The sequence below is a fragment of the Bufo gargarizans genome, chromosome 1 (genome assembly GCF_014858855.1).
Source record: "Bufo gargarizans isolate SCDJY-AF-19 chromosome 1, ASM1485885v1, whole genome shotgun sequence".
NCBI lineage: Eukaryota > Metazoa > Chordata > Amphibia > Anura > Bufonidae > Bufo > Bufo gargarizans.
In genome coordinates this window covers 111,127,893-111,151,577 of record NC_058080.1, presented here as the reverse complement: position 1 = coordinate 111,151,577, position 23,685 = coordinate 111,127,893, and the positions used below count along the sequence as shown (strand labels likewise).

At 38.3% G+C, this 23,685-nt stretch overlaps 1 protein-coding gene across 4 annotated transcripts in view; it reads right to left on the bottom strand.

The window, feature by feature from the left end:
* WDR17 (WD repeat domain 17) overlaps positions 1-23,685 on the bottom strand; it is a 172,585-nt gene that overhangs the window by 28,926 nt on the left and 119,974 nt on the right. For all 4 annotated transcript variants that reach the window (XR_006388356.1, XM_044287540.1, XM_044287381.1 and 1 more), the window contains 3 exons: positions 18,617-18,772; positions 16,443-16,507; positions 14,176-14,308 (listed from right to left, as the gene is read on the bottom strand). Coding sequence is in view for 3 of the 4 variants with exons in the window: in XM_044287540.1 (XP_044143475.1) it covers positions 14,176-14,308; positions 16,443-16,507; positions 18,617-18,772 (354 nt within the window). In the remaining variant the exon portion in view is untranslated. The remainder of the gene's footprint in view (positions 1-14,175; positions 14,309-16,442; positions 16,508-18,616; positions 18,773-23,685) is intronic.

Here is a 23,685-nt window from a genome sequence, read left to right as displayed (position 1 = left end):
CTCGTCTATGGTTTCACATATATTGTAAATGACTGCAAAATATGTGCACGCACATCTATATATTTTTCCCTCATAATTGACCATTTTATTTTATTTCAGAGCGGTGTTTGGATAGTAGCGCTCTGTAACATTAGTAAACTTACATCTCAATAAATAGTGATAATAAAAATATATAAAAAATGTATCATAAATTATGTCATAAAGTATACAATGCACGGAAAACAAAGTACATAATGTCCCGAATTTATAGTTAATATTGTGAACACGTATATTTAAAATTATAAAATATATGCATGAAGGATGGAACACGGATACTTCCCATAGATTCTATGTGATAGAGTATGTAGTTTTTTATAATTTTTTATATTATTTATTTTAGATACTATCTTCCAAAACACGTAGTTTGTTAATAATAATTTATAATAATTTATTTGTGTACTAGGGGATCCTCCATCCGGAACACAAAAGTGCCATGAGGGCTCACTGCCGAGGGGGACGCCCACCCAACTGCCAAAAACGTTGAGTGGAGATCACCCCCGGCAGGAAGCCCCCACTAAGTTCACAAGAAACCAAACAACTCGTATTCCGCATTGAGGCCTCCCGGAATCATGGTTTCCAATTCGAAAATTCTCCGTGTTTCCATCCTAGACATCCTATTAATATGATTACCTCCTCTCCAACTTCTAGGAACTTTGTCTATAGCCACAAATTTTAGGCAAGTTGGGTCACTATTGTGGGCAATCTTAAAGTGTTTGGATAACGAGTGAGTTTCCACGCCTTTTTTGATGTTTCCTATATGTTCCGCGATTCTTTTTTTCAAGGTTCTTTTAGTTCGACCTATATACTGTAATTTACACGGACACTCGATAATGTAAATTACATTATCTGAGTGGCAGGTCAGAAACTCCTTTATGTTATGTTTATACCCATTTGTTGTTGAAATCACCTCCTTAGTGTGTTTACCGAAGGAGGTGATTTTGCAATTGCAGCATTGTCCACATCTAGTGAAACCAATCAAATTCAACCATTTCTGTAAAGTTGGTTTTTCTAATCTGTCTTCCCTGACTGTTGGTGCTATTTTATTGCCCAAATTTGGTGCCTTTGTAAAGATTATTATAGGTTTGGGAGGGATGATTGTTCCCACCACCTTATCCTTTTTAATTGTATCCCAATGTTTATATATAATGTTTTTAACTTTTTTATGTTCACTACTATACGGTAAAATTATTTTCAACTGGTTTTCCTTTTTAGTTTGGTCTTTAGTCAATTTTTCTTTCTCTCTAAAAAATTCTCCCCTTTCCATGTTTCTCACCTTAGTCAATGCTGATTCTAAAATTTCTTCTGGATACTCCTTATTTAAAAATTGTTGTTTCATTTTCACTGCTTCAAGTTCAAACTGTTCCACTGTTGTGCAGTTACGTTTCAATCTGCGGAATTGACCCTGGGGAATGTTTAAAAGCCAACTAGGTAGATGACAACTATTAAATAAAATGTAACTATTACGAGATGTTGGCTTTATATATGTGCAGGTCCTTATTTTTCCGTTTTCAACGTAAATTTTCAAGTCTAAAAATTCTAGGCTTTCTCTACTGTTTGTGCCCGAGAATTTAAGATTAAAAATATTATCATTGATGGAATTTAAAAATGTTTCAAGTTTTTCGGGTCCTGATCGCCAAATAAAAACCACGTCATCAATGTATCTCTGCCAGAGCACCAGGTCCGTCCCCAGTTTGGGGGCCACTATTTGGTCCTCCCACTCGGCCATAAACAGATTGGCATAACTGGGGGCGAACCTGGTGCCCATGGCAGTACCTCGGGTCTGTAGATAAAAAGAGCCGTTAAAATAAAAATAGTTGTGCATTAAAATGAATTCAATTCCTTCAGTTAAAAATTCTATTTGTTCTAATGTCAGTCTTTTTTCTTGTATTAGTTGTTTTCTAACGGCTTCCTTTCCCTGTCCATGATCTATAATTGTGTACAGGGATTGGACATCTAATGTGCCCATTATCCAATGATCCTCAAAATGCATATTTTCTATTTTTCTTATAATTTGTGTTGTGTCCTTTATATAAGAGGGTATTTTTTTAACTTTTACTTGGAGCAAGGAATCAATATATTGAGAAAGATTTGCAGTTAATGAGTCTATGCCAGAGACTATGGGACGACCTGGTGGATTATTTTTATCTTTGTGTATTTTGGGGATACAATAAAAAACTGGTATCCTTGGGTATTTGTTCAGAATAAAATCATATTCTTCATTATTTAAAATCCCAATGTCCCTCCCCTTTATACAAAATTTTTCTAGGTCTCCATAAAATTGGTCAGTTGGATCTTTGCTTAGTTTTTGGTATGTGTTACTATCTAATAACTGGCGTAAACATTCTATGTTATATTTTTCCACATCCTGAATTACAATAGACCCTCCTTTATCCGCCGGGCGGATAACAATATTCTTTTCTTTTTGTAATAATTTCAGTGCCGTGATTTCTCTATTTGTTAAGTTGTTACGTTTATATTTAGTATCTGTCTTAATTTTTCTGATATCTTTCATCACATATTCCCTAAAACTTGTCATTTCCTGACTTAATTCGTTCCGTGGATACTTCTTGGACTTATTTTTAAGGGTCGTGTGTATAAAATCATCTTTCTGAATGGTAAAATTAATGACTGGATTTAATGGATTTTTCAAAAAATATTTTTTCAGACATAATTTCCGTATGAATTTTTCGACTCCAATAAAAGCCTCGAATTTGTTCAGAGGTTTTGTAGGGGCAAATTTCAATCCTTTATTTAATAGTTGCTTTTGGGTGTCTAGTAGTGTTACTGAACTCAAATTTATAATGGCGTCGTTCTCAACTGTGGGTGTTATTGTCTGTGATAATTGTGCCTTTTTTCTAAGACCTCTTCTTGTCTTCCTCTCTCTGACTCGTAGTGTCTTGTCCTGTATTGGTGATTGTGATTGTGATTGGGATAATCGTTCTGGGGATTGTGATTGTATCTGTGATAATCGTCTTGTTGATTGTGTGTTCTTTTGATTACAGGTGTTCTGTACCCCTGTTGTGTATTTTGGATTTTGTTTCTCAAATTGTATTGGTGATCTGAGTGAATGTTTTTTTGTGCATTTTGAGTCTTCATTATTGGTGATTTGTGTCTTGTTCGTGTTCGGTGATGTGGTGGGGTCCCATCTAAAAAATGGTCCCTTTCTTCTAAAATTTCAAACCTATTTTGAGTTGGTATATTAAATGCGTCACTTTTCACTGGATCCCTGATCTTGGATTGACCTTCCTTTCCATTAGATGTGGATGTTGCCCCCCCCCAATATGTGTTCTGCTTCCACTTCCCTATTGGAAACTGCTCTTTCGTATGGGCCTCTTTTCCTATAGTTTAATTTTTTAACCTTTTTATCTATTATTTCCCGTTCTGTTTTATCTAGGTTACTGCAGACTTTACTTTGGATAGTCAGAAATTCTTCATTTTTCGGGATTTTGTCTATTTTTACCTTCATATCTAAAATTTGTTTAGTGGTTTCTTCTAAAATTTCCTTACGTCTTTTTATAATCAATTGTGTTATAGCAACTGATTGTTCATATAGGAGAGTGTCCCATTCTTTCATAAAACCCGTATTACATAGATCAGATGCCGGAATTTTATTAATCAATAAACCTTTAGGAATTTTATTAATTTCTATACACCTGCTCAGTGTCTTGACTTCCCACCTTTGTTTTAATTGGCGGATTAGTAGTGTTTCCAATTCATTGAAGACACTAGTAATACATAAGTCTTCACCTATATGATCAGAATTTACACTTTCAAAAAGGAAATTTTCTACTTTTTGTTTTTTAGTTTCAATGTGGTCCCAAATATCCATGGTGGGGCAACGAACCGTGCAGTCAAACGGGGTGAGAACGTTATGATAAATACAAAATAGTTTAAGACGCACAGGTCTGAATGACCACCATACAGGGTGCCCGCAGTCGAGTAGTAACACCCCACTACTCAAAAAGTGAAAATCGTATAAATTGAAAAGAGACTGGGCACACCTCCAGATATTTGGCCACTGTTTTTAATAGTTAAAATGGTTAAAAGTAATTTAAACAGACAATAATAGAGATAATGTTCAGACTGACATTTGTATAATCGGACAAGTAATGATCATAAAATTTTCAATAGATGGTGAGCATTATTATATAAAATCCTAGATAATAGATGATACTAAAATACTGACTCATACAACTTAAAACACATAAAAGGCTTAGGTCACTTGAAATACCAAATAATTTGCGGTGATTTAAAAATGGAGTTCGATAGCAGTCATTAAAGTGGCATACGTGTAGCCTAATTGCGGAGAATAGCTAGCACTGGTCTGGGAGAGTTCCTTGGGAGTTATCGTGAAAGGCTCCGTGTCTCATAGGCGGCTTTGTACTGCCTAATAGCGCATGCAGTGAGAGCAAGGAGAAGTTGAGCAAACAGCGGCGTCCCGCTGTGTGTGCGCTAAAAACAGTAGTGTCCTGTTAGATTGTGGGTATATTGACCTATAGGTCGAAATGGTCTTACCCTCTTGATGCGACTCCAGCCGTCCTGCGCAGATTTAGTATACTTGCGTTATCTTTTGCTCCAAAGAGTCTTACCCTGACGTAGACTTATACACGTGGGTCCGCCGGTTTGGCTTCGGATCCAATTCGGTGTAGTTTTCTACGTGGGTTTTTCCATGGACGCTGGGTAAAAGGCTTTATCCTTATGGGTAGTGCACTACTCCTTTGGTTGATAGGGGGGTCCGACCAAACGCGTTTCGGGGCTGAGATATCCCCTTCTTCAGTGGTAATCAGACCTCCCCCCCCCCCGAAGTGTCTCTTTTATAGTGAAAAAAGACTTCAAATCTAGGTCCGGCTCAGGTCATCACCCGGAACTACTCCCGGTTTTTTATTTATTTAACCCTTGCATTTCTTTTACCTACTTGAGCGCAATGGTTCCATTCTTTAATACATCCTCCCATTTTTCGTACGTATAGTACACTCGTCTATGGTTTCACATATATTGTAAATGACTGCAAAATATGTGCACGCACATCTATATATTTTTCCCTCATAATTGACCATTTTATTTTATTTCAGAGCGGTGTTTGGATAGTAGCGCTCTGTAACATTAGTAAACTTACATCTCAATAAATAGTGATAATAAAAATATATAAAAAATGTATCATAAATTATGTCATAAAGTATACAATGCACGGAAAACAAAGTACATAATGTCCCGAATTTATAGTTAATATTGTGAACACGTATATTTAAAATTATAAAATATATGCATGAAGGATGGAACACGGATACTTCCCATAGATTCTATGTGATAGAGTATGTAGTTTTTTATAATTTTTTATATTATTTATTTTAGATACTATCTTCCAAAACACGTAGTTTGTTAATAATAATTTATAATAATTTATTTGTGTACTAGGGGATCCTCCATCCGGATGGAGGATCCCCTAGTACACAAATAAATTATTATAAATTATTATTAACAAACTACGTGTTTTGGAAGATAGTATCTAAAATAAATAATATAAAAAATTATAAAAAACTACATACTCTATCACATAGAATCTATGGGAAGTATCCGTGTTCCATCCTTCATGCATATATTTTATAATTTTAAATATACGTGTTCACAATATTAACTATAAATTCGGGACATTATGTACTTTGTTTTCCGTGCATTGTATACTTTATGACATAATTTATGATACATTTTTTATATATTTTTATTATCACTATTTATTGAGATGTAAGTTTACTAATGTTACAGAGCGCTACTATCCAAACACCGCTCTGAAATAAAATAAAATGGTCAATTATGAGGGAAAAATATATAGATGTGCGTGCACATATTTTGCAGTCATTTACAATATATGTGAAACCATAGACGAGTGTACTATACGTACGAAAAATGGGAGGATGTATTAAAGAATGGAACCATTGCGCTCAAGTAGGTAAAAGAAATGCAAGGGTTAAATAAATAAAAAACCGGGAGTAGTTCCGGGTGATGACCTGAGCCGGACCTAGATTTGAAGTCTTTTTTCACTATAAAAGAGACACTTCGGGGGGGGGGGAGGTCTGATTACCACTGAAGAAGGGGATATCTCAGCCCCGAAACGCGTTTGGTCGGACCCCCCTATCAACCAAAGGAGTAGTGCACTACCCATAAGGATAAAGCCTTTTACCCAGCGTCCATGGAAAAACCCACGTAGAAAACTACACCGAATTGGATCCGAAGCCAAACCGGCGGACCCACGTGTATAAGTCTACGTCAGGGTAAGACTCTTTGGAGCAAAAGATAACGCAAACATACTATATCTGCGCAGGACGGCTAGAGCCGCATCAAAAGGGTAAGACCATTTCGACATATAGGTCATTATACCCATAATCTAACAGGACACTACTGTTTCGGCATACACACAGCGGGACGCCGCTGTTTGCTCAAATTTTCCTTGCTCTCACTGCATGCGCTATTAGGCAGTACAAAGCTGCCTATGAGACACGGAGTTTACTACCTCTTACGATAACTCCCAAGGAACTCTTCCAGTTCAGTGCCAGCTATTCTCCGCAATTAGACTATACGTATGCTATTTTAATGACTGCTATCGAGCTCCATTTTAAATCACTGCAAATGATATGATATTTCAAGTGACCCAGTCTTTTACGTGTTTTAAGTTTATGAGTCAGTTTTTTAGTGTCATCTATTGTCTAGGATTTTTTATACATTAATGCTTACCATCTATTGAAAATTTTATGAACATTATTTGTCCGAATTTACAAATGTCAGTCTAAACACTATCTCTAATTTTGTCTGTTTAAATTACTTTTAACCATTTTAACTATTAAAAACAGTGGCCAATATCTGGAGGTGTGCCCAGTCTCTTTTCAATTTATACGATTTTCACTTTTTGAGTAGTGGGGTGTTACTACTCGACTGCGGGCACCCTGTATGGTGGTCATTCAGACCTGTGCGTCTTAAACTATTTTGTATTTATCATAACGTTCTCACCCCGTTTGACTGCACGGTTCGTTGCCCCACCATGGATATTTGGGACCACATTGAAACTAAAAAACAAAAAGTAGAAAATTTCCTTTTTGAAAGTGTACAATTCTGATCATATAGGTGAAGACTTATGTATTACTAGTGTCTTCAATGAATTGGAAACACTACTAATCCGCCAATTAAAACAAAGGTGGGAAGTCAAGACACTGAGCAGGTGTATAGAAATTAATAAAATTCCTAAAGGTTTATTGATTAATAAAATTCCGGCATCTGATCTATGTAATACGGGTTTTATGAAAGAATGGGACACTCTCCTATATGAACAATCAGTTGCTATAACACAATTGATTATAAAAAGACGTAAGGAAATTTTAGAAGAAACCACTAAACAAATTTTAGATATGAAGGTAAAAATAGACAAAATCCCGAAAAATGAAGAATTTCTGACTATCCAAAGTAAAGTCTGCAGTAACCTAGATAAAACAGAACGGGAAATAATAGATAAAAAGGTTAAAAAATTAAACTATAGGAAAAGAGGCCCATACGAAAGAGCAGTTTCCAATAGGGAAGTGGAAGCAGAACACATATTGGGGGGGGGCAACATCCACATCTAATGGAAAGGAAGGTCAATCCAAGATCAGGGATCCAGTGAAAAGTGACGCATTTAATATACCAACTCAAAATAGGTTTGAAATTTTAGAAGAAAGGGACCATTTTTTAGATGGGACCCCACCACATCACCGAACACGAACAAGACACAAATCACCAATAATGAAGACTCAAAATGCACAAAAAACATTCACTCAGATCACCAATACAATTTGAGAAACAAATCCAAAATACACAACAGGGGTACAGAACACCTGTAATCAAAAGAACACACAATCAACAAGACGATTATCACAGATACAATCACAATCCCCAGAACGATTATCCCAATCACAATCACAATCACCAATACAGGACAAGACACTACGAGTCAGAGAGAGGAAGACAAGAAGAGGTCTTAGAAAAAAGGCACAATTATCACAGACAATAACACCCACAGTTGAGAACGACGCCATTATAAATTTGAGTTCAGTAACACTACTAGACACCCAAAAGCAACTATTAAATAAAGGATTGAAATTTGCCCCTACAAAACCTCTGAACAAATTCGAGGCTTTTATTGGAGTCGAAAAATTCATACGGAAATTATGTCTGAAAAAATATTTTTTGAAAAATCCATTAAATCCAGTCATTAATTTTACCATTCAGAAAGATGATTTTATACACACGACCCTTAAAAATAAGTCCAAGAAGTATCCACGGAACGAATTAAGTCAGGAAATGACAAGTTTTAGGGAATATGTGATGAAAGATATCAGAAAAATTAAGACAGATACTAAATATAAACGTAACAACTTAACAAATAGAGAAATCACGGCACTTAAATTATTACAAAAAGAAAAGAATATTGTTATCCGCCCGGCGGATAAAGGAGGGTCTATTGTAATTCAGGATGTGGAAAAATATAACATAGAATGTTTACGCCAGTTATTAGATAGTAACACATACCAAAAACTAAGCAAAGATCCAACTGACCAATTTTATGGAGACCTAGAAAAATTTTGTATAAAGGGGAGGGACATTGGGATTTTAAATAATGAAGAATATGATTTTATTCTGAACAAATACCCAAGGATACCAGTTTTTTATTGTATCCCCAAAATACACAAAGATAAAATAATCCACCAGGTCGTCCCATAGTCTCTGGCATAGACTCATTAACTGCAAATCTTTCTCAATATATTGATTCCTTGCTCCAAGTAAAAGTTAAAAAAATACCCTCTTATATAAAGGACACAACACAAATTATAAGAAAAATAGAAAATATGCATTTTGAGGATCATTGGATAATGGGCACATTAGATGTCCAATCCCTGTACACAATTATAGATCATGGACAGGGAAAGGAAGCCGTTAGAAAACAACTAATACAAGAAAAAAGACTGACATTAGAACAAATAGAATTTTTAACTGAAGGAATTGAATTCATTTTAATGCACAACTATTTTTATTTTAACGGCTCTTTTTATCTACAGACCCGAGGTACTGCCATGGGCACCAGGTTCGCCCCCAGTTATGCCAATCTGTTTATGGCCGAGTGGGAGGACCAAATAGTGGCCCCCAAACTGGGGACGGACCTGGTGCTCTGGCAGAGATACATTGATGACGTGGTTTTTATTTGGCGATCAGGACCCGAAAAACTTGAAACATTTTTAAATTCCATCAATGATAATATTTTTAATCTTAAATTCTCGGGCACAAACAGTAGAGAAAGCCTAGAATTTTTAGACTTGAAAATTTACGTTGAAAACGGAAAAATAAGGACCTGCACATATATAAAGCCAACATCTCGTAATAGTTACATTTTATTTAATAGTTGTCATCTACCTAGTTGGCTTTTAAACATTCCCCAGGGTCAATTCCGCAGATTGAAACGTAACTGCACAACAGTGGAACAGTTTGAACTTGAAGCAGTGAAAATGAAACAACAATTTTTAAATAAGGAGTATCCAGAAGAAATTTTAGAATCAGCATTGACTAAGGTGAGAAACATGGAAAGGGGAGAATTTTTTAGAGAGAAAGAAAAATTGACTAAAGACCAAACTAAAAAGGAAAACCAGTTGAAAATAATTTTACCGTATAGTAGTGAACATAAAAAAGTTAAAAACATTATATATAAACATTGGGATACAATTAAAAAGGATAAGGTGGTGGGAACAATCATCCCTCCCAAACCTATAATAATCTTTACAAAGGCACCAAATTTGGGCAATAAAATAGCACCAACAGTCAGGGAAGACAGATTAGAAAAACCAACTTTACAGAAATGGTTGAATTTGATTGGTTTCACTAGATGTGGACAATGCTGCAATTGCAAAATCACCTCCTTCGGTAAACACACTAAGGAGGTGATTTCAACAACAAATGGGTATAAACATAACATAAAGGAGTTTCTGACCTGCCACTCAGATAATGTAATTTACATTATCGAGTGTCCGTGTAAATTACAGTATATAGGTCGAACTAAAAGAACCTTGAAAAAAAGAATCGCGGAACATATAGGAAACATCAAAAAAGGCGTGGAAACTCACTCGTTATCCAAACACTTTAAGATTGCCCACAATAGTGACCCAACTTGCCTAAAATTTGTGGCTATAGACAAAGTTCCTAGAAGTTGGAGAGGAGGTAATCATATTAATAGGATGTCTAGGATGGAAACACGGAGAATTTTCGAATTGGAAACCATGATTCCGGGAGGCCTCAATGCGGAATACGAGTTGTTTGGTTTCTTGTGAACTTAGTGGGGGCTTCCTGCCGGGGGTGATCTCCACTCAACGTTTTTGGCAGTTGGGTGGGCGTCCCCCTCGGCAGTGAGCCCTCATGGCACTTTTGTGTTCCGGATGGAGGATCCCCTAGTACACAAATAAATTATTATAAATTATTATTAACAAACTACGTGTTTTGGAAGATAGTATCTAAAATAAATAATATAAAAAATTATAAAAAACTACATACTCTATCACATAGAATCTATGGGAAGTATCCGTGTTCCATCCTTCATGCATATATTTTATAATTTTAAATATACGTGTTCACAATATTAACTATAAATTCGGGACATTATGTACTTTGTTTTCCGTGCATTGTATACTTTATGACATAATTTATGATACATTTTTTATATATTTTTATTATCACTATTTATTGAGATGTAAGTTTACTAATGTTACAGAGCGCTACTATCCAAACACCGCTCTGAAATAAAATAAAATGGTCAATTATGAGGGAAAAATATATAGATGTGCGTGCACATATTTTGCAGTCATTTACAATATATGTGAAACCATAGACGAGTGTACTATACGTACGAAAAATGGGAGGATGTATTAAAGAATGGAACCATTGCGCTCAAGTAGGTAAAAGAAATGCAAGGGTTAAATAAATAAAAAACCGGGAGTAGTTCCGGGTGATGACCTGAGCCGGACCTAGATTTGAAGTCTTTTTTCACTATAAAAGAGACACTTCGGGGGGGGGGGGAGGTCTGATTACCACTGAAGAAGGGGATATCTCAGCCCCGAAACGCGTTTGGTCGGACCCCCCTATCAACCAAAGGAGTAGTGCACTACCCATAAGGATAAAGCCTTTTACCCAGCGTCCATGGAAAAACCCACGTAGAAAACTACACCGAATTGGATCCGAAGCCAAACCGGCGGACCCACGTGTATAAGTCTACGTCAGGGTAAGACTCTTTGGAGCAAAAGATAACGCAAGTATACTAAATCTGCGCAGGACGGCTGGAGTCGCATCAAGAGGGTAAGACCATTTCGACCTATAGGTCAATATACCCACAATCTAACAGGACACTACTGTTTTTAGCGCACACACAGCGGGACGCCGCTGTTTGCTCAACTTCTCCTTGCTCTCACTGCATGCGCTATTAGGCAGTACAAAGCCGCCTATGAGACACGGAGCCTTTCACGATAACTCCCAAGGAACTCTCCCAGACCAGTGCTAGCTATTCTCCGCAATTAGGCTACACGTATGCCACTTTAATGACTGCTATCGAACTCCATTTTTAAATCACCGCAAATTATTTGGTATTTCAAGTGACCTAAGCCTTTTATGTGTTTTAAGTTGTATGAGTCAGTATTTTAGTATCATCTATTATCTAGGATTTTATATAATAATGCTCACCATCTATTGAAAATTTTATGATCATTACTTGTCCGATTATACAAATGTCAGTCTGAACATTATCTCTATTATTGTCTGTTTAAATTACTTTTAACCATTTTAACTATTAAAAACAGTGGCCAAATATCTGGAGGTGTGCCCAGTCTCTTTTCAATTTATACGATTTTCACTTTTTGAGTAGTGGGGTGTTACTACTCGACTGCGGGCACCCTGTATGGTGGTCATTCAGACCTGTGCGTCTTAAACTATTTTGTATTTATTAAAACTAAAGGAACCTAGGCAAGAAAAGTATTGGGGACCCTTGTCTTCCAACTGCTAATTCATGCCAAGTAGGGTGTTTGCCATTTAGTACTGTACTTCATTCATGGCTTTCCAGAACATACCACCCTAGTATGCCAATCGACTAGTAACTGTGAGTCATAGAATAGATGGAAAAAGTATAGTTCCATATATGTGATGTACGACACAGGAGGGAACAATGGGATCAGAGGCCTGCAGCTGCACAGGTTGCACATAGTGGGGGGGATTTGCTTAGGTAAATGAGCAATAATGGTGCCTATATACTTTGCACAAGGTTTATTATGTGTTTTAGATGCTTTTCGCATTTTACTAGACAGTTTTGAAAACTTTCTAGAAAAGACTGTAGCATAAAGGAGTCTTAAAGAGGACCTGTCACCGCCCCTGACGTGCCTGTTTTAATGCTTTCATGCATTCCCCATGTAACAACAACTCTGGAGCATCTATTCTTATGTCTGTATGTTGTGCCATTCCTCTATTATTTCAACTAACAGTTATGATCGAACAGTCTGCAGTAAGGGTGCAGAGGGTGTACCTGCACAGTCTCACTCTATCCGATCAGTGCTGGCATTTTTGTGCAGGTATACCCCCCCAACTTGTTACTACCCCTCTGTACCCTCTGTAGAAATAATAAAGTAATGACACAACATAGAGACATAAGAATAGAATTGTTATTACATAGGGAATGCATGAATATATTAAAATAGGCATGTCAGGAGTGGTGACAGGTCCTCTTTAAAATGTGCCAAATTTGCACTAAGAAAATTGGTCTAAAGGTATCCATTCAAGAGGTGGTAGAAGAAAGAGAAACATGTCTAGCAAGATGTTCTTATATTTATCATACAGGGTTTATTATCTGTTTTAGGCACTTTTTTACACCTTAATGGACAGTTTTGAAAAGGGTCTAGAAAACAGATCATGAATGTTGCCCTGTGCCTGCCATCGTCTTGCTCCTTCTTGTGCGAACAGGTGCCTTGCTACTCGCATTAGCTCTTCTCCCACTGTTCCGGCCAATGGTGTCCTCTGCAGACCACGGTATGAAGGCCTTCAGGCCTGCTCTATAAAGTGTGCACTCACTCTGGGCCTCTTAAAGGGCCGGATTGCGCACATCCAAATCCTTCCCCAGCCAATGGCTGGTTGTCCCTATGTATTTAAAGCACCCTCTCCAGTGGGCGGATGCTTGAGTTTTAGATGCCTAATCTTCTATCTACCTGTATACTGAACTTTTGCCTGACAACCAATTCTGATTCCACACAGCCTATCCTAACCTTAGCTTTTTTTCCCATTTAGCTGCCCCCTGCTCAGACCTCAGACTTATTTATCGGATTGTTTCTCTGCTGTCTGCCCTGTCCTCGGCCTATCTCCTTACTACATATTTGCACCAGTGTCTCTGATGCCAGTGGGTCAGCTGCCAAAGACACTGTGACTATCTCAAGAAGTAGTGGCCTGTAGCTCCCCTGCAGCAAAGGCCAGATTCTAGTATATGGGTTAAAGGTTGAAAACCAGGGGATTTCCAGGATAACACCCTTACAGCTAATTCCTTTATTGACTCAGAACATAGTAGAAAAACATTAAAATAAATTATTATTTTTCTATTATGTTGTGAGTCAATAAAGGAATTTGTTTTTATTTGGGTGTCGTATCTATCCACGTTTTTCCTGCATTGTTCTGGGTTGCCAGCCCAGATTGCGTGCACCATACCTGCATGGAGGTGAGCTGATCCGAATTTCTTTTCTATCTTTTTGTTATTCAAAAACATTGTCAGGACTGCAGCGCATGTGCACAGAATATGTTTTCCACTACATATTTTTATCTATGTTTATTTTTATAGGACTGCAATAGAATTTGCACAGTTATTATTGTGCATATAAATATGACTGCTAGGAAACAATGGGGGAGATTTATCAAAACTGGGTGTAAAGGAAAACTGTCTTAGTTGCCCATAGCAACCAATAAGATTCCATCTTCCCTTTCCCAAGGAGTTCTGAAAAATTAAAGGTGGGATCTGATTGGTTGTTATGGGCAACTAAAACAGTTTTCCTTTATCCAGTTTTGATAAATCTCCCTCAATGCCTCTAGTTATATGGAAAATGTTAATACCTGTGCCACAAGTAAAGCCTCTTTAAGTTGTCCTCTGGAAGTGAAGAAATTGACAAGTTTTTTCACATCACCAGTGGCTATACAGTATGGAATCACATCGTCGTTTTCCTCTTCAATGAGTTGACTTGCTCTTCTAAAATGAAGCACAATTTATCATTGACCAGGACAAATCAAACATTTGCTTTCAATCCAACAAGGCACTACATCAGCCTTGACGTTTATAGGTTCTCTCCATGCTTGACTAGGTTTGCTCTTTGTACACAAAAATTATTTTGGTAGTGAAACAAATAAAAAAGTTAGGGTCACTAAACCACCACGTGGACAAAATCACAAAAAATTGTCTAGACATTCAGACCTTTTTAGGCCCGGTCGTGAAATGGTTAAGTTTGATTTATCCCTCCTTATCTGTACTGTGAGCTCCAGGGATGAAAACAAATAAAATGGGAAGTAAGGGAAAGGACGTCATAGCAGTACAATGCTGGCAGACTTCCAGAGAAGAGAGATACCCTCTTCTTCTGCCTGCTTCTGAGTGAAATGCATCTAGCTGTGCAGCTGAAACAGGCAATAATATGACTGAAAAAACATTAGGGAAGCCCAAACATAACTGTTCCTTCACAGTTATGATTGTACAAAGAAGCACAGCCATTTTTCAAACTTTTTTTGAAAACTCAGGTACGCTTTAAGGCCTTATTCACATGGTCATTGTTTTGGAGAGTGATTTTGATTAGTGATTGTGAGCCAAACTCAGTAGTCCTACACAGAGATAAGGTATAATGGAAAGATTAGCACCTGTTCTGTGTGTTTGATCTGCACCTGGTTTGGGCTCACAATCACTGATGGAAATCATTGACTGAACTGTGAATAAGACCTAACAAGATGATCACTCCTAGAGAGTTTAACAATAGTCCTGAATTTCTCAATTTGTAGTTAATATGTCTAAGGCCAGAAACAGATGAACAAGTTCAATGTGAGAAACATGCTGTGTAAGTTAGGCCTCATGCACACGACCGTTGTGTGCATCCGTGGCCGTTGTGCCGTCTTCCGTTTTTTTTCACGGACCCATTGACTTTCAATGGGTCCGTGGAAAAATCGGAAAATGCACCGTTTGGCAGCCGCATCCGTGATCCGTGTTTCCTGGCCGTGAAAAAAATATGACCTGTCCTATTTTTTTCACGGCCAACGGTTCACGGACCCATTCAAGTCAATGGGTCCGTGAAAAAACACTGATGCACACAAGATTGGCATCCGTGTCCGTGATCCGTGTCCGTTTTTTCCTATCATTTCAATGGCAAACTTGACTTAGATTTTTTTTTCATTTTACATGTCCGTGGATCCTCCAAAAAACAAGGAAGACCCACGGACGAAAAAACGGTCACGGATCACGGACCTACGGACCCCGTTTTTGCGGACCTTAAAAAAAAACGGTCGTGTGCATGAGGCCTAAATATGATTTACTGTTCTGACATCTGCTCCGCTGACAGGATCACATGGCATTATAATGATTTATAATGCTGTGTGTCCCTGTCAAATCTGTATCTACTGAATTAGGCCTGTTTCACACTAACAGTGAAACAGATCCATGTGCTGCTGGAATCCATCCGGCCCCACTGACTATAATGGGGTCCGGCGGAGATCCAGCCGCAACCCGTCAAATAGGCAGGAGTGGGTGGACGAAAACTGCTGAGTGCGGTGGTATTTGTCCGGCCTCTCCTGTCTGACAGATCTGTTTTACTGTTTGTGTGAAACAGCCCTTACAATGACGACATTATGTCAGAACAATTCAGTAGATTCGAGCCGTCTGGCAGAGACATATAGCTTTATAAATTATTATAATGCTGTGGAATCCTGTCAGAGGAGCAGGGGTCAGAACAGGAAATCACGCTTACATATGCAGCACTGAACTCGTCTGAAGCTAGCCTAACCGCGGGTTAATATACACCCAGCAATGTTTTCTTGACAAGAACACATTTTTCAGGCTTCGTGTGAATTAATTAAAACATTTTTGCCAATTAGCCCTTGGAGAATTCATCGACACAGAGATTCATTTATTTATTCTTCCTTCACTGTGGATATTTCCTGTTTGTGTCTTCTTACTGTAGTTAAACTGTGTTCGTTCATAACTGTGATTCAGCAATCAGATCACATGTAATTATACATAATTCTAAAGGGTCTATAGCAATGAGTTTGTCAGTCTTGTGACATAAAATCGATACTTCATTTATTCTATGGCTTAATAATAATGTAGTAATTACTGGTGGTTTACTTACCTTTGCATTAATTTTTTCCAGTATTTCATAGAAACACCAGGAGCCACTGATAATGCCTTATCCCACTATAAATGAAATAATACAAGATATTAGCAGAGTGAGTTAAAGGGATTGTCTGAGTGATTTATACTAAGGGCCCTTTCCTAAGGATAGATCACCAGTATCTGACCGGTGGGGATCTGACTCCCAACTCAATGGAACACTGTGGCCTTCCTAGGCCAGTAACGTCATGCTCATCGAACACTTGGATTAGGCCAAGTTCACACGAACGTTTTTTTTGCGAGTGTACGGGCCGTTTTTTTGTGTTCCGTATACGGTTCCGTATACGGTCATTTCAATGGTTCCGCAAAAAAAACGGAATGTGTTCCGTATGCATTCTGTTTCCGTATTTCCGTTCCGTTGAAAGATAGAGCTTGTCCTATATTTGGCCGTAAATTACGGGTCGTGGCTCCATTCAAGTCAATGGGTCCGCAAAAAAAACGGAACACATACGGAAATGCATTTCCGTTCCGTTTTTTCTGAACCATCTATTGAAAATGTTATGGCCAGCCCAATTTATTCTATGTAATTACTGTATACTGTACATGGCATATGGAAAAACGGAACGGAAAAATGGAAAGGAAACGGAAACACAACGGAACTCAAAAACAGAACAACGGATCCGTGAAAAATGGACCGCAAAAAACAGTAAAAGCCATACGGTCGTGTGAACTAGGCCTTAGGTGTAGCTGAGTCCCATCAAAGTGAATAGTGCTAACCTGCAATACCAAGCAAAGCTGCTATCCAATGCATGGCATTGTGCTTGGTGAGCTGTGAGAAGGCTGCAGCGCTCACAGAAGCACCACGGCCTATTCAAACACCTGCTCGGTAGAAGTGCCAGGAGTCGGAACTTCACCAATCAGATACAGACAAATCCAAAACACAAGCTGGGTTATGTATCAATGGTTATGTATCAGGTAAAATCTTTATATTATATTAATTCATTTTGTTATCCACAGCTCACACATTTTGAGCAGTACTTATTCATAGCTCATAGTGCTGGAGAGTTTAACCATTTATCCTGTGGTTTTGTTCCCTGATCCAGGAGCATCTGTACACCCTGACAGGATACCTGCATATTGATATGGAGAATTCTTTACACTCAGGTGTACCATAACTAATATATTTTCCCTTGAATTTAAACATATGCATGAGGATATGGTAGTATAGTTAACAAATTTGTTGCAGCATGAACTGAAGGAAATTCTGTATGTATAGTCCAGAAACATGTTAGTAAATGCAGAATACGGCCTGCCCACCATATGTTTTGATCTTTTTACATTTACTTATCATATAACACTTGATGCATGACCCCTCTTCTTTATTTGTGTACTTTGCCTATGGAATAACACTCCTTCTGATGCCATATGTAAGGGAATGCTTACAGTACATTTTATATACAAGATTAGGGATTTTCTACGATTGGGCCGGCCATGTGCGGTCTGCAAGTTGCGGAACGCACACAGTCCGGCATCCGTGTTTTGTGTATTCTCAAAACACTACGGTCGTCTGAATGAGCCCTTAGTGTGATTGTTCGGTCCCTGTACAAGTTGCATATTGTCGGCAGCAGATTCCTTGTTAATATGACGAGATGTGCTGTTGACAAGGATGACCTTTAGGCCCGCATACAAGATATGATTAGCAGAGAAACAAGCGTTTGCTCGTCTGACGGGTGATCTCTACCATGTTTACAAGGACTAGTAATTGGGAGCAAACAGTCTTATGCACATTTGTGAAACTATTATTTCATGTAACAAAGCCCTAAAGAGGTTGTCCAGATTTTATTTTTATTTTTTACCCCATTCAGCTGTAAACATTCATACTTTTCTACTCCCTGCCACTTTATTTTGGCTCCCCAAGTGGCACTTCACTGCTGGGTAACAAGTCACTTGGGGACATGTCACTGCTGAGGCCAGTCATTGGCTGCAATGGGACATGACCCCATCATTGCTGAAGTCGACTGATGGGGACTATAAGACAAATGAAGAGATCCAGAATGGAACAGGGCGAAGGGGAGCAGAAGAGTATGATTTTTTCACCAGGTACAGCTGGCTGGGGTGCAAATAAAATAATATTAAAAAAGCTGGAGAACCGCTTTAAGGTTCAGTTACTAAGTCATAAGTAATAACAAGTACCTCTCCAAGCTCCACCAAGAGCTCACAGTATCTTTGGATCTGTCCTAGTCTCAGGTGGATCTCAGCAGCTTCCTTTAGCCTTTCTTCTTTACTTGGTGCACCTATACCACCACCAAACTTGGACATCTTCACAGTTGTTAATTCTTGAGCTTTAGACTGGCAGGACACATGCATCTATGGTTACTCAACATATCACAAATGTATGTTTTTCTAGTAGTGCAGAGCAGAGCAGCTTTACATAACTACTATACATATTACATTTGCCTAAATTAATATATTGGGGCATTTTTGAATTTTTGGTGTGGCCTTTGTGGTACTACTCAACAACATACAATTTATGTCACATACAGTGGTAGGGAACTTAACATAAGCTCAGCCTCAACCATGCTTTTCAATGAAATTATGCTTAGAAATGGCATTGTCAATTATATCCCATTCTTGTAGCCCATATAAATATAAACACAATATGAAATACAATATACAGTGAAACCTCTCCAAAAAAAACTTTTTGGAGAAGACCACCTCTGATCTAGACTAAATTTTTCTGTGATGGATTTCAATTTTATTCTATGTATATTGTTTCCGAGGTCCACCTCTGTAAAATACAACTTTTCACTTCTATTTTTCATGGTTGTCTCAAAGAGATTCCCTGTATTTTCCTAGATAAATCTTGAAGAACCTTGTAATCCCAAGTATTGGCTTGATACACATAAGAAATGACTGTAAATGTCATTCAGCCATTCACTGGCCACAGCAGTGACCCGCCTTAGCCAGTAAATTCCTATGTTTTGAGTGACTGACAGCTATCTCTGTAGACACACATGCACAGAGAATTCTATCAATCACTGATAACACCTCCCCTGTGTACAGCTATCAGTGACTGACAGCTACCTATGTATACACACTTACACAGAGAATGCTATCAATCACTGATAACACCTCCCCTATATACAGTTATCAGTGACTGACAGATATCTCTGTATACACACTTACACATAGAACACCATCAATCAATGATAACACCTCCTCTGTATACAACTATCAGTAACTGACAGCTACCTATGTATACACACACAGCGAACGATATCAATTACTGATAACACCTCTCCTATGTACAGCTATCAGTGACTGACAGCAATATCTGTATACACACTTACACATAGAACACCATCAATCACTGATAACACTTCTGTCGTGTACACCTATCAGTGACTGACAGCTACCTATGTATACACACACAAAGAATGATATCAATCACTGATAACACCTCCCCCATGTATAGCTATCAGTGACTGACAGAAATATACAGTACAGACCAAAAGTTTGGACACACCTTCTCATTCAAAGAGTATTCTTTATTTTCATGACTATGAAAATTGTAGATTCACACTGAAGGCATCAAAACTATGAATTAACACATGTGGAATTATATACATAACAAAAAAGTGTGAAACAACTGAAAATATGTCATATTCTAGGTTCTTCAAAGTAGCCACCTTTTGCTTTGATTACTGCTTTGCACACTCTTGGCATTCTCTTGATGAGCTTCAAGAGGTAGTCACCTGAAATGGTCTTCCAACAGTCTTGAAGGAGTTCCCAGAGATGCTTAGCACTTGTTGTCCCTTTTGCCTTCACTCTGCGGTCCAGCTCACCCCAAACCATCTCGATTGGGTTCAGGTCCGGTGACTGTGGAGGCCACGTCATCTGGCGCAGCACCCCATCACTCTCCTTTATGGTCAAATAGCCCTTACACAGCCTGGAGGTGTGTTTGGGGTCATTATCCTGTTGAAAAATAAATGATGGTCCAACTAAACGCAAACCGGATGGAATAGCATGCCGCTGCAAGATGCTGTGGTAGCCCTGCTGGTTTAGTATGCCTTCAATTTTGAATAAATCCCCAACAGTGTCACCAGCAAGTCACCAGCAAAGCACCCCCACACCATCACACCTCCTCCTCCATGCTTCACGGTGGGAACCAGGCATGTAGAGTCCATCCGTTCACCTTTTCTGCGTCGCACAAAGACACGGTGGTTGGAGCCAAAGATCTCAAATTTGGACTCATCAGACCAAAGCACAGATTTCCACTGGTCTAATGTCCATTCCTTGTGTTCTTTAGCCCAAACAAGTCTCTTCTGCTTGTTGCCTGTCCTTAGCAGTGGTTTCCTAGCAGATATTCTACCATGAAGGCCTGATTCACACAGTCTTCTCTTAACAGTTGTTCTAGAGATGTGTCTGCTGCTAGAACTCTGTGTGGCATTGACCTGGTCTCTAATCTGAGCTGCTGTTAACCTGCGATTTCTGAGGCTGGTGACTCGGATAAACTTATCCTCCGCAGCAGACTCTTGGTCTTCCTTTCCTGGGGCGGTCCGCATGTGAGCCAGTTTCTTTTTAGACCTTGATGGTTTTTGTGACTGCACTTGGGGACACTTTCAAAGTTTTCCCAATTTTTCGGACTGACTGACCTTCATTTCTTAAAGTAATGATGGCCACTAGTTTTTCTTTACTTAGTTGCTTTTTTCTTGCCATAATACAAATTCTAACAGTCTATTCAGTAGGACTATCAGCTGTGTATCCACCTGACTTCTCCACAACGCAACTGATGGTCCCAACCCCATTTATAAGGCAAGAAATCCCACTGATTAAACCTGACAGGGCACACCTGTGAAGTGAAAACCATTTCAGGTGACTACCTCTTGAAGCTCATCAAGAGAATGCCAAGAGTGTGCAAAGCAGTAATCAAAGCAAAAGGTGGCTACTTTGAAGAACCTAGAATATGACATATTTTCAGTTGTTTCACACTTTTTTGTTATGTATATAATTCCACATGTGTTAATTCATAGTTTTGATGCCTTCAGTGTGAATCTACAATTTTCATAGTCATGAAAATAAAGAAAACTCTTTGAATGAGAAGGTGTGTCCAAACTTTTGGTCTGTACTGTATGTATACACACTTGCACAGAAAATGCAATCAATCACTGATAACACCTCCCCTGTGTACAACTATCAGTGACTGACAGCTATTTCTGTATACACCCTTACACAGGAAATGCTATCATTCACTGATAACACCTCCCCCATGTAAAATTATTAGTGACTGACAGCTATCTATGTATACACACTTACACAGAGAATGCTATCAATCACTGATAACACCTCAGCCAAGTATAACTGAAGTCTGAAAAAGCTGAGATTTCAATATATAAACTAGAAAAGCTTCAATTTCTGGGGAAATTGTGTGAAGTGTTCTTGCCTCCCCCAGTAGTCTATAACTGGAGTGGGCGGAGTAATTGGGTGGAGTGGCCTGACTAACTGTTGTGTGGTTGGAGTGGTTGGAGTGGCTGGAGTAACTGTGGAAAAGTTGGACTGGGCAGAGCCATTCTAAGATTGTTTTCTCGTGACACATTGTACTTCATGATAGTCATAAATTTGAGTCAATATATTTCACCTTTATTTGTGAAAAAATCCCAAATTTACCAAAAATTTTGGAAAATTACCAAATTTTCTAATTTCAATTTCTCTACTTTTATAATAGATAGTGATACCTCATATAATAGTTATTACTTTACATTTTCCATATGTCTACTTCATGTTTGGATCATTTTGAAAATGTCATTTTATTTTTGGGGGATGTTAGAAGGCTTAGAAGTTTGGAAGCAAAACCCACGTTTTAAAGACCAGTTCAGGTCTGAAGTCACTTTGTGAGGCTTACATAATAGAAACCACCCAACAATGACCCCATTTTAGAAAGTACACCCCTCAAGGTATTCAAAACTGATTTTACAAACTCTGTTAGCCCTTTAGGTGTTCCACAAGAATTAATGGAAAATGGAGATGAAATTTCAGAATTTCACTTTTTTGGCAGATTTTACATTTTTATCAATTTTTTCCAGTAGCAAAGCAAGGGTTAACAGCCAAACAAAACTCAATATTTATTGCCCTGATTCTGCGGTTTACAGAAAGACCCCACATGTGGTCGTAAACTGCTGTATGGCCACACAGTAGGAAAAGAACGCCATATGGTTTTTGGGAGGCGGATTTAGCTGAACTGGTTTTTAGATGCCTTGCATCCTTACAGTAGAAACTCCAAAAAGTGACCACATTTTGGAAACTACGTGATAAGGTTCCAGTTTTGTTGGTACTATTTTGGGGTACATATGATTTTTAATTGCTCTATATTACATTTTTGTGAGGCAAAGTAGCCAAAAAATTTATGTTTTGGCACTGTTTTTTTATTTTATTTTTAACAACATTCAGCTGACAGGTTAGATCATGCACTATTTTTTTAGAGCAGGTTGTTACGGACGCAATGATATCAAATATGTCTACTTTCTATGATGTTTTTTTTTTTTATCTTTCTGTGTTGCACTTTTTGTGATGTAAGGTGACAAAAATGGCTTTTTTTTACACCATTTTTATTTAATTTTTTTATGGTGTTTATCGGACAGGGGGGATCATGTTATATGTTTATAGAGCCGGTCATTACGGACGCAGCGATACCTAATATGTGTGGAGTATTGTTTTAGTTTTTTTTCTGTTTTTTATTATAAAATAAGGGGAAAGGGGCGTTTTTTTTCTTTTTTTACTTTATTAATTGTACTACTTTATTCATTTTATGAAAAACTCTTTTTTTTTTTTTTTTACTTTTTATTTCTGATGTTCACTTTTAGGGGTCTGATCCCCTCTGCAATACATTACAATACATCTGTATTGTAATGCATTGCTTGTTAGTGTTTTACACTGAGTAATACACAAACAGATTGCCTAGGAGACCCAGCCTGGATCTCCTCGGCACCCGTAGAAGGCAGGTCCCGATGCCATGCAAGGCATTGGGCAGCCTCTGCGTGGCATCGGGCTGCCTTCTGACACATCAAGTCCCCGCCACAGCAGCGCGGGGACTCGATGCGCTCCCTCACGCGACACAAATCCCTTCTATGTCGTGGTTAGCGTGGACCACAGCATAGAAGGGGTTAATCCACCGGCATAGGCTTGTACATCGATGCTGGCGGATACAGCAGGGGCCCGGCTACCAGGGACTGCTGGGCCCCTGCAGTGATCGCGCACACACCGCT